General features: G+C 49.6%; 1 protein-coding gene across 3 annotated transcripts in view; it reads left to right on the top strand.

Moving 5' to 3' along the window:
- The window catches only part of PSD2 (pleckstrin and Sec7 domain containing 2), an 87,482-nt gene extending 77,478 nt beyond the window's left edge, over positions 1-10,004 (top strand). For all 3 annotated transcript variants that reach the window (XM_032703144.1, XM_032703145.1, XM_032703146.1), the window contains 4 exons: positions 4,166-4,323; positions 5,333-5,477; positions 6,565-6,708; positions 8,268-10,004. In XM_032703144.1, coding sequence (XP_032559035.1) covers positions 4,166-4,323; positions 5,333-5,477; positions 6,565-6,708; positions 8,268-8,474 — 654 coding nt within the window. In that variant the 3' untranslated portion in view covers positions 8,475-10,004. The remainder of the gene's footprint in view (positions 1-4,165; positions 4,324-5,332; positions 5,478-6,564; positions 6,709-8,267) is intronic.
- Positions 10,005-12,065: the final 2,061 nt, after the last annotated feature.

Raw genomic sequence — 12,065 nt, 5'->3', positions numbered from 1 at the left:
CTGCTGAAGCAATTGCTTGATCCCCTAAAGGGCTGCAGCACAGTCTTGAGGAAGAAATGCAGGCTTGGGAGCAGGGCACACCTCTCCTGTGCACTAATCTGCTCTGGGCACTGACTCACTCCATGGCTTTTGGCAACTTACTTCACCTCTGTGAAATGGGGATAATAACCCTTAATCACCACACATGGAGGGGTGTTGAGAAGAATGATGGAGAGCTGTAAAGCACGAGCTGCTTTTATACAGGGGTACTGGAAAGGGTGCAGGTCTTCCTTGTGCCCTTGCAGCCCCCAACCACAAAGGGGTTCCCAGCAAAGCCCTGAGGCACAGATGCTGTTGCAGGCAGGCCCTTGCCAAGATAGTGCTCCTTGGAGAGCCAAGTCTTTGTCAAGCTGGAAAGTGCACAAGGGTTAGTATTCCTTATTAAATGGTTTGTTTAGGCTGGTAGATGTGAGGTGAAGGAAAGGAAAAAGAGGAAAAGCCACTCACAAGCCAGACCATGAGGAATCTCTGTCGTTCCATGTCCATGTTCCCAGCACTGCCCAGGGCTGGTTCTGAGGGCAGAGGAGAGGGCAGCAGATACACCGAACTCTCTCACCACGTCCAGGTGCCCTACAGGGACAAGATGTAGGGGACTTTTCTTGACAAAACAAGCTTTGAGATTACTGGTGGATCTCCCACCACCTGCTCACAGGGGTGGGCAGCAGGGGACAGTGGCCCAAAGCCTCCAGGAGCACCACCATGACCAAAGCTAAGCCCAGGCAAGGGGGTGGTCATGCGTGTTCGAGCAGAGCCTTGGGGCAGCAGGAAAGGCACATGAATGGGGAATCTGGCTACACCATCAGCATCAGGAGCTGAAAGTAAATTTAGAGGGATTCTGAAACAAAGTGTCCACGCCTGGGGGTCAGTTCCTGCAGAGGATATTCCCAAAACAGACCCTGGAAAGTGCTGATCCCCACTATCCTACACCTGGAGAAGCAAGGGAAAAATTGGCATGCCACCATTCAAGGGCTGGGGGCTAAGGGTAACTGGAATGATGTAGCACAGCATTCCTTTGCCCACATCCCAGTGACAAGTACCCATGGGAATGGTGCAGGACACATATGACAAAAATTCTAGAGACCCCTGATACCAAATCAACCTCTTTGCCAGGGAATGCATGGCAGGATAACAGCATGAAATCAGGTTAGTGATACGATATAGTGGAAAGAACACTGTCTGAAGTTCCTCCAAATATGATACCACTTATGTTTTAGTATAGATCAGTTTCTCCAAATATGATACCATTTATGTATTAGTATAGATCAGTTTCTTTGAGAGTTAAACCAGAAACACTTCACTGGAAGTGTCTGTGTCACTGTTATGTTGTGGTTTTGGACACCTCTTCCTCAGCAGCAATTTATGCACACACTTAAACTTACATCAAAGCTCAGAAGGGCTGTGAGGCAAAATGCAGAGAAGCTGCTGGAGACTTTGGAGCAGAGCTGATGTGATTTGTTGAAGGGCAATGGGATTATTCTCCAGAGAGAGGCTACATGGAGTAGGTTACACTGTGATGTAAATGCTGGGCACTGTGGTGGCTTCAGACGTGTGTGGCGTCAGGCAAGCCTTGGGGATGTCTGTGGATGGAGCAGTTTAAGAGCACACAGACATCCCTCAGCATCATCAGCCATCCACACCATCATGACCACAGGCACTGGGATGAGTCTCCTGGACGAGTCAGCCCATGCAGTGACCTCCAGCACTTTGCACTCCTGCAGACAGGGAGGGAGAAGGTGGAGAGAACCCACTTCATTCAACCTCACGCTGATTTACTGGGCCCAGCATTAGAAAAAGAAGATTTGGCTTTTCCTTACATAGACACTGAAGCCTGAGAGCCTGAAATCCATAGAGGCAATACCTGATGATTCCATTCAAACTGAGGATCTGCCTTAGTCAGAGCAGTTTGCAGCTGTGGCAGGTTCTTCTTGTCATGTGTCTTTAAGCCAAGTTATTTGTGCTGTATTTTCAGAAAGCTTACCTTGAAATTAGAGATCAGCACGGTCAGATTTTTTTTCAGATCCAAAGAACTTCAGCCTTGGAAAAACATCCTGAATTGAGGGATTTCTACAATATAGGAGGCCCGAGCAGCAATGTCTTCCTCAAGCAAGTATTTCTCTCCAAGTGGGGTAACACATTAGATCCTCACAAGGCAAAGCATTTGTTTTTCTTTGCTGCAAGGCTAGTAGCCCATTCCTCTGGCTACTGAAATCCCTACCCTGGAAAGGTCATCTGCACTGTACAGCTGAAGGCCCCCCCAAACACAGGGTGCCTGCAGCACTCAGCCTTCCTCTGCTGGAAAACCAGGGCTATTCTTTGGGGTTCACCAAGCCCAGGAGTCCCTGCCTGACATTTCTGGTTGGCCCTATGACATTTTTTTTGCACAATGCCAAGTTTTGAATGATGATGAACACAGTATGGCAACCACTCTCCTGGATGGGATGACTGATTCAAAAGAGGAGCTTCAGTAGCTTATTTCTCATCAGTGAGCCACATCCATGGGCTGGGAAGTGCTGGTACTCTGGAGAGCAGCAAAGAGAGCAACCTTTCTGACCCTACACCAGGGAACAGCCTCACTAATCAGAGTTACCATCCAGGAGCCTGTAGCATGGCTCTTCCTGAACAGCTGGATTTGTATCACCAGAACAGAGGAAAAAAACCATCTTTTTGCAAATCTGCAGAACAAACCAAGATCTGGCTTGAAAGCTGAAGAAGGGCTGGGACAGATAGACCACCACCACCAGGCAGAGCTGCCCTGGTGCTGACAACCAAGGGCAGTCAAGGAAAGGAAATTATAGAGCACATTAGTCCTGTGGCACTGTAACCTTCCAGGGCGAGGCAGGCCCTTCCAGAGCACCCTGTCCTGCCGTGGTCAGGCAGTGCTTTGCTTTAGCCAGGCCAGGTTCTCTTACATCACCTGTCCGTGTGTGTATCCATCCATCTGTCCATCCTTCCATCCCACCATCCAGCTGGACCAGCTGTTGAGCTGGCAGGGCTGCAGAGTGAGAGAAAGGGTATTGCTTTAAGTGGCCATGAGCTCAGTCACTGGGAAAGCAAAAGGTAAACACAGGATTGACTGGACTCCGCTTTTTCCTAAAAAGTGCTGTGCCAAGGTCATCTTTTAGGAATCCCATGTTTGCTGTTTTCTACCTTGTTATAAAATATACACATATATAGTTCTTGCCTAATTCCCTACTTGTGTGAAATTGTCCTTCAGTGGAGAAAGCAAAGCGGGAATCCAGGGAATGCAGCTACAGTTTGCAAGTGCCAGTCTAATGAATTACAGGAGAGACCATGCCAAGGGGGCATTAAGAGAGTTCAAGAGTGATTCAGGTGGGCCACACTCAGTCTGGCAACTGCCCAGCAAACCCCACACCTGTGTGGAAGAGCACTGGTTGCAGGGATGTTGCTGTTCCAGAGCCCAGACCCTCCTCCACACAAAGCTGGACTGATAGGACGAGGAGTGATAAGGAGTAATGGGTTCAAACTGAAAGAGAGGAAATTTAGGTTAGATATATGAAAAAAATTCTTTATTGTGAGGGTGGTGAGGCCGTGGCACAGGTTACCTGGAGAAGCTGTGGCTGTCCCATTCCTGGAAGTGTCCAAGGCCAGGTCAGAGGGGGTTTGGAGCAACCTGGGATAGTGGAAGGTATCAGTGCCTGTGGCAGAGAGTTGGAATGAGATGGACCCTTCCAACCCAAACCATTCTGTGATTCTATGATTCTATGAAGCTGCAGCACCAGGCCAGGTGGTCAGTGATACTCACTGTGGACTGGGAATTGCATCCCAGCTTGAGCTCTGAGCTGTGGGGGCAGCTCTGCAGAACCCTGGCCCTGCCTTGTGCCTTCCCATGAAGCCTCAGGCGTGTGCCGTGTTAGAGATAACTATTGCTAATTATGTTTGAAACTTTCATCTCCTTCTTCACATCTTCCCAGTGAACTTAATGATGGAAGCGGTTGCCAGATGTTAATTATTATCATTATCAGCTCCCAGCACTTACTGTACAAAGCAGTGCCTTTTCCTGGTCTCGGCACTCTGTGATTATAGCGTGGGGGGGGAGAGGCAGGTTCATTAAAGCAGCCCGCAAGTGTTAGTGTTGTCATTATCCAATTAACGTTCCTCTTCACAGGATGAATATAAACCTGACAAAGACCTCTCTGAAGTGGATCTGAAGAACGCCATCCGTGTGCACCACGCCTTAGCCACAAAAGCCTCTGACTACAGCAAGAAGTCCAACGTGCTCAAGCTGAAGACAGCTGACTGGAGAGTCTTCCTCTTCCAGGCCCCGTGAGTACCAACTCTTCCCTGGATGGGCAGCCCGACCTCCAGCCACTGCCAGAGTCCCCCTGACCTGCCCAGGTCAGCACACGCGTCAGGGGACAGGGCTGGGGGGAGCAAGGAGCTGAGGGACTGTTCAAAGGACTTGGTCATAGGCTACAGTTTCTTGGTAGCTTTGTGTCAGTCCTAAAGGTCTTTCTCATCTGTCACCAATCTGGGCTGAACAGGATGGGCTGGGATGAAAAGGGCTGAGTAAAGGACCCCTCTTGCTAACTTCAGTTGCCAGTGGAAGGGAGAAAATCCATGTGGTGCATTGAACTGAGGAGGTGATGGTTCCCCTCATCATCCTTTGATGGGGAAACTGTCTAAAGCTCCTCAGAGAAGACGTCTCAGCCAGGCTGGATTTTCCTCCTTCCTTAGTCCACTGCTGAGGAAAGTTGTGCTGTTCATAAGTGTCAAGTGTGATTGAGTCATCTCTTCTGTGTTTTTCACGTCTTCTGCTGAGAGAGGTGACATTGGAAGTTGGGCTGGAGTTCTATCAAGCTAAAGATTGACACTTGAATTTCTGCAGCAAAAACCCCTGGAAGGGCTGGGGGAGCAGTACCTGAACAAATTTGATGAGAGACCCCAGGTAATGTCCCACCAATGACACAGCTGAGGAGTCCATCCTGCTCTGTGGGACAGCTGTTGTGCGGCTCTTGCTCTCCAAAGAGCAGGACAGCCTTGGTCCTGGCCTCTCCCCAGCTCCTCAGGAATGCTGACAGAGCTGATGAGGAAGGCAGGACTGCCAGGACTTTGAGAGACAGACAGCAGCCCTGAAATCATCAGGGCACTGTAGAGGAGCCAATTATCCAGGATTTCGCTCTGGTCACAACCTGGGGTGGCACGAAGTGGCTTCAAAGTAAAGGCACTGATGTCCCTCCTGAGCATGGGTGGCTCCAGGACTGTTGTGAGCTGGCTGGTCCTGGGTCAGGAGGATTTACAGACACCCTCTCTCTTCTCCCCTCCTCCATAACAGGAGTAAGGAGGAAATGCTCTCCTGGATCCTGCGGATCAACCTCGTTGCTGCCATTTTCTCTGCTCCAGCCTTCCCAGCTGCAATCTGCTCCATGAAGAAGTTCTGCCGCCCGCTCCTGCCTTCGTCCATGACCAAACTGTGCCAGGTAATGTGAGATAAGGAGTGATGGAGGAGTACCCAGTGCTCTGCAAGCCCTTCAGCAGGCAGCTGAGCTCATCTGCAGGTCCCCCTGTTACTGCCCGATGGGCACACTCAGGTGCTCGGGGCAGGAGGAGGGGATTGGAGCAGGAGACTTGGGTAGACGTGGAAAATCCTGGTGTCAGGCCAGTGCCTCCTGTGCAATGGCTGTAAACAACCCTACCCACACCTGCCTGTTTGGCTGTTGGTTCTTTGCCCATCACATCCCAGCACCTTCCTGTTGCTGGAGTTGAAAGAGCTGAATAGCTCCGCAGTTGATGCTGCAGAGCCCAACAGCTCTGCAGGTTTATTTTATTTTTATTTTATTTACCTGCGGCCCAGGTTTATTTTATATCATGGCACTCAGAGGTGACAGCCTCTTGTTTTGTGAGCTGCAAAGCCACAGGTGAAGGGAGAGACTGTCTCACTCAGTAGGGAAGTTTCTGGAAGCAAAGGGTCCCGGTGCATAAGGCCACAGCTGCCTGAGGCTCAGCTAACCAAAAGCAGCTGCCACCCAAAGAGGAGCTTTTGTTTCCCTGTCCAGGGAAATCCCAACATGCCTTAGCACCTCCAAAAAGTAGGGACACACTGCCACTGCCCCCCAGCAAAGGGGAGGACAGCCTGAAATATCAGGGCAGAGATACAGCTCCTGTCTGCTGAGCAAGATGAGGCCAGATGTCACCTTTCTCAGAGCCCAAATGGGGAGGGTGCTTTTATCTTGAAAAGAGCAGGATGAGCAGCTCTTGGGGCAGAGCTGGTTCTGCCTGGCTGTTAAATGATGTGGAGCATTTCATGTTTATGATGCTAAAGACGCCCCGATGCCAAAAATAATCCGCTCTTGGCAGTTGAGATCCCTGAGGTTTGGACTCACTCGAATACCTGTGTTTCCACTGCTCCTTATCAGATGAATTTGCAAATTCACAGCACACCTTTGGCTCCAGCACAGTAGCTGAGCTTTTGTCCTTGCAGAGAGAGCTCCCACACCCACAGGCAGGCGGTGCACTTGGGTGCTGCACTCCCACGTTTTAATACCTGACAACTCTTTCTCTCGGCAGGAGGAACAGCTGAGGTCTCATGAAAATAAAATGAAGCAGATTGCAGACGAATTAGCAGAGCATAAATTACATCCTGTAGAGAAGAGCCTCAAGTCAAAAGAGGCTGAGGAATACAGACTCAAAGAACATTACCTAATATTTGAGGTAAAGGAACTTTCATCTTTTCTGTGATAAATGATACCTTGGCTGATTGAGGAGAACTGAGAACTCCAGGGTGGATGCTGTGAGCCTGGGAGAGCATGAAAGGAGAGAGAAGGACAAGGGCTCCCAAGCTGGATGGGTGTCTTGGGACAGGAGCAAGCCTTGCTGTTTTGCACTGAAGCTAAAAAAAGACATAACAGACATTCCCTCCCCTCTGTGATTTCTAACCAGAGGAGGGGAAAACTGATGAGAGAAAGAAAATCTTCCTTTACTGTGCCAAATCTTGACATTTCCTCAGGTCCCAAGTAAGAAAGTGGTTCAGTTCTTAGTGTGCATCAGTCTTTTGCAGCAACATTAATAAAAAGTGAAGGGAATCCCTGGGAGAATTAATCTTGTTTTGCTGCAACAATTTCTGTAAATAAAGCCAAACCCAGCATTACAACTGATTACAGACTCTTTGAGGATGCATGTAACTAAGTTTTAGCTCTCTTTAAAGTCTAATAGGCATTTAATTGTGGGAGAAATGGGATATTTTGTTCCAGTGACAGTTGAGCAGAAAATTCCTGCCACATAGGTGGGAAGGGACTGCTGGAGGCCTCTAGTCTTGCTTCCAGCAGGAACTTGGAGTGTTCCTAGTCTTAGCCCAAACTGAGTGTGTCATTTAGTGGCTGAGCCTCAGAAATCTCCAAGGATGGAAACATCCCACCTCCCTCATGCCAGGGCTGCACCACCCTTTTGTGTAACACCCAGACTCTCCAAAGCCACAGCTTCTGGCTGCTCCCTTGTCTTTGTACCAACCTTTCAAGCGGTTGCTGCTGCCTCCCATTTTCCAGACATCTTGTTTTGGATGCCTGCAGAGAAGTCTCCATCCGAGCATTTCTCTGGGCTGCCTTTTCAGTCTGCGAGGAGAAGTTGGCACTTCCAGAGCATAATTCATCTCCTCTGTCTTATGAGATGTGCTCTAGAAATGCTTGTTTCTCTGGGTTGACAAAGAAGCCAGTACAGGCTGCCTCTGAGCTGTTAAGAGAAAGGATGGGTATTACACAAGTCCTTAAAAAGATCCCATCTAGCACTGGAAGAAGGGATCCAGGCAGAGAGGAGATTCCTCCCTTGATGCTGTGCTCTGTGAGGAGCAATGGGGACATAACTCAGCAGCAGCAAGTGAATCACTGGATGGAAACAATAACAAGCAGAAGGATTTGAACCAATCAAAGGGAACTCCTAAATCAGGAAGGAGCAGATCAGTTGATCTGATTTTGCCCCCGGTATTGTCCTCATACAATCAGAGTGGCAGCCAAGACTTGTAAAAGCAGCTGGAGAGTGTTACACACACACACACACACACACACACACACACACAGATACATGGACACACCCCTTTCAACACTGAGTTGATCAGTCTTTGCACAGGCCAGGCACTGTGCTGTGGTTAAACCTGGGGAGTGAGATTTAGTGGGATCCTGATGGTACAGGATGGGTTTTCCTGCAGTAGCAGATGGCATTGCCACACACACCGTGGCTTGTCCCTGTTGCCAGGCTCTCTGTTCCCTCTTTCCCTGCAGAAGAGCCGCTATGAGACGTACATCAACCTCCTGTGCATGAAGATAAAAGTGGGGACAGATGACCTGGAGAGAATTGAGACCAGTTTCTTCAAGGTGGAAGCTGAGGACCTTGCTTTGCGGAAGACACATTCGAGCCCTTCCTTGAGCCAAGGGCACCTGTCCGTCAGCTGTAAGGCAGAAAAGGACATTTTAGAGCAGAACACTTAACAAGGAATGTGTGCACAGGGGGATGAACCGGCGATGCTCTGCGCTCCTGGACTAGATCGATGAGCACAATTTTACTTAGGAAATTATCCGAGCAAAACCGTAGACATGTATGACATGGGGATTGCTCTAGTGAAAGAAATCAAAGAAGCTTTAGTTGACACTCTCTGACAATGCTCTGGCATTTCAGCATCATCTCTTCTTCATTCCCAACAGCACCAGTGGCTTTTCTTTCCCTCCTGCTGCAGCCTGCACAACAAAGGGATGTGCTGGTTCATCAAGGGCCAGGTTGCTCTTTTCTCCACCAGCCCTCTCTCTCCACCTTCCCTCCCTGGAGTCCCCACCGGTCCACGGTCACAGTCCCCGGCAGTGCAGGAAACTCAGCCGAGATGACACGGTCTGTGGCACCACCAGCGCTCCCAGAGAAGGGCACAGAGGGGCAGGAGCAGGTGCCTCCCACGAGGGGAGCACCCTCCAGCACGTCGTGACGTGAGACGGGTGTCGTGAGCTGATCACGGACCAAGTGAGAGGTGTCTCCAGTGTGGCACATGGGAACATCATCTGCCCCCGGCAGGAGAGGCCTGGAGTGCCCTCTGTCACCTTATCCTTTTTATATATATATATACATATGAATATATATAAATAAATATATATATATAAGGAAACTCTAACGTGGGTTTTAACCTCAGTGTGCAAGTGAAGGCAAAGCTGCCTGGGGAAGTCACTAGGGACGTGGAGGGTCTGACCAGCCCACCAGGACGTTTTAAAAATTGCAGTAGCCTATGTATCTTTTTTTTTTTTCTTTTTCTCCTTTTTTTACTCGAATGGAAATCCCACCTGGCTTTGCTGTGAAACATCGCTCTCCTGTTCCTGCTTATTCAGACAAACTGGCCAAGTGGCTGCTTGTTTGGCAACCACAGCATCTACCACTTTGGGTTCAAGGCACAATTGGAGCTGTGCACCAGCTCCAGGGAACCTTTGTGTGCAGGAGCAATCCCACCTGCCCATCCCTGCTGGATCCCTCCATCCTGCGATGCACATGCTGTACTCTTTTGAGTGGGGAATTGTATTCCTGTTCCTTTCTGCTGTCTGTGGTCCAATGATTTGCTGTTGTGCTGAAGTGATTCCTCTGCATTTCAATGCCACGACTGTCCTCCCACACTTTATTTATTTCACAGTTTGGTTTGGTCCTTTATCTCAGATTGCTTTTCTTTCCCCTCGGTGTATTCACAGTAATCAAGTTCCAGTTTTGAAGGATCTTGTAGCTGCTAATTACAGTCATTTATTGTTTATCTTTTGCAGCATTTTTTTAAACAAACAAAATAAGATTTATTTGGACCTTCAACGTTTGAGAGCCTATGGACTACTGTTTTCCATGATGGTTCATGACACTAAAAACCTCTTCCCAACTTTGTCACCTCTTCTTTTATCTCTGTTTCTTTGTACAGTTTGATAGTTTATTTGAAATGATGCACTAAGAATCATGTAAAAAAAAAAGAATAACAATAAAGCTGAATCTGTTGGTAAAGAGAATTGGTCTGAAGCAGAGTTCCACCGTGTGCTGGCTTGATCCCAGATTTCACAGCACCAGAAGGCCAGGCTGATACAAGTCTCCACCAGCACCTGCTGCACAAAAGCCAGGATTCTGTGGACAGGCAGCACCAGAAAATGGCAATTCCTTTCCACAAGTGGGGTACAACCCCACCCATCCTCCTGGGGGCTGAAAGCACTGGCCTGCCTGTGCTTTGGATGGATGACTCACCCCTGGAGCAGGTGTGGAAAGATGGGAACACATTCAGGAGCTCTTCTCTCCGGCTGGTGCATCCCAGGTGTGTCTGTCCACTTGCAGCCTAGAGATTTACGGGAGTAGAAAGGCACCAACACCTTCATTGGGGGTTGGACATGTTCTGGGGGGAGAGGAGGAGTCCAGGACTGCACTGAGTGGCTGTTTCTCCAAGGTATCGTTGCTTTTGTGTCAGGTACTGTACAGACATCCCTTGCTCTGCAGAGCTCCAAGATGCTCCTGCTCACATGAAGTGACTGGTGCCCAGACTCCACAGTGGAAGCTTGGAGGAAATCTGGGCCTAACTCCTTCTCTCCAAAATCCCAGCTATATTTTGTACTTCAGTCTGCCCTTTCTGAGCATCCCTTCCAGCGAGCAGTGATGTCTCCAGTGTGTTTGAGCTGCCACCAGGAGCAGCTCAGCCCCCTGGTTGAAGGTGCCAGTCTGCCATCCTCAGCTTGAAGAGAAAAGCAGGATCTTGCAAGTCTCCTCTGGGCACCAGGAAAAGGCCTCAAAGCCTTGAGACTCACCAGCCCATGGATGTGGGAAGAGGTGGCAGCTGATGTCAGACAGAGGCAAGACAAATCTGAGGGTAAAACTTGCACTGAGGGTAAAAACTTGCACTTTACTCTGAGGGTAAAACTACCAGCAGTTTACCAAGTGCACAAGTCCTGATCCAGGTTCACACACACGTGCAGGTGTGGTGAGAACCTCTCATCTGCACAAGGGCACTGAGAACAGCCAAAATTCCTGGTTTGACCAATCCACATCCTCAACTTGTCACCTGGAAGAAATCAGTTCTTTCCCCCCTCTTTCCCCCTCTGGAGGTCAAGGACTCAGCCCCCCACCTCTAAGAGAGAAGAGCAGCATCTCAGAGGAGTTAGGCAGCCACATCCTTTTCTCTTCCTGGAGGTATCCAGATGTGCTTTCTGGCACATCCCCAGCCTGTGCCAGCCCCTCTAGCAGGCACCACGGCTGCTCTGGGTCTCACACAACCTCACCTGACAGTGGTGGTTCAGCCTGACCACTTTTCCCGGGCACAACACCAAATTCATTTCAGAGGGACTTCTTTGTGGGGGAGGCTTTGTGGTCCCAAAGCCAGGATCTGGTGCTCCTCTCCTGCTTGTGTCACCCGATCTGTGTCAGCAGAGCAGCTCCTTTCCCCTCTGGGAAGGGCAGCAAAGGCATCGTACACGCAGAGCAGAGCTGGCAGGAGGCTTTGGTGGCTCCCCCCACCTGTGAAAATTGCCATAAAATATTTACAGCCAAACCCTGGGAATACACGTGGCTGGAAATGAGGAGTCTAAAAATAAACCAGCCAGGGGAAAAAGGAGAGAGATACACAGGCTTCCTTCGGAGGCAATCGGAGAGAAAATTGAAGTAGCGTAGCTGCCTCTAAATATAGCACACAATTATGGGAATCAAGGGGCACGTTTAACAAGAAATCACCACGAAAAAAAATCCTGAGGCTGCCATGGCTCTGAGCTAGTGATGCCTTAGCAGATGCACAGCATCACAGATCCCCGCAAACCGTGGAGCAGGGAAGGATCCCCCTGTGCAGGGCAAACCCACAGCTCCTTTCTGAGGGACCCAGAGAGCAGAGAGCGGCAGGGATACCTGGTGGGGATGAGTTGCATTGAGCACACCCTGAGGTTTGGCCACATGGTTGCTCTGCACCCCAGCAGGAGACTCAAGAGCTTCACTTTCTTGTAATGCAGATGCTGCTGTGCCAGCCTTGGGGAGACTTCTCCATGAATGGAGCTCACAAGCTCACAGATTCTGAGGAGAGCCAGGGCTGCTTTGGGAACCCG

Source organism: Chiroxiphia lanceolata, chromosome 15 (assembly GCF_009829145.1).
Source record: "Chiroxiphia lanceolata isolate bChiLan1 chromosome 15, bChiLan1.pri, whole genome shotgun sequence".
In the NCBI taxonomy this organism is placed as follows: Eukaryota; Metazoa; Chordata; class Aves; order Passeriformes; family Pipridae; genus Chiroxiphia; species Chiroxiphia lanceolata.
The sequence above is the reverse complement of the archived record's forward strand: the minus strand, read 5'-3'. Positions and strand labels throughout refer to the sequence as shown.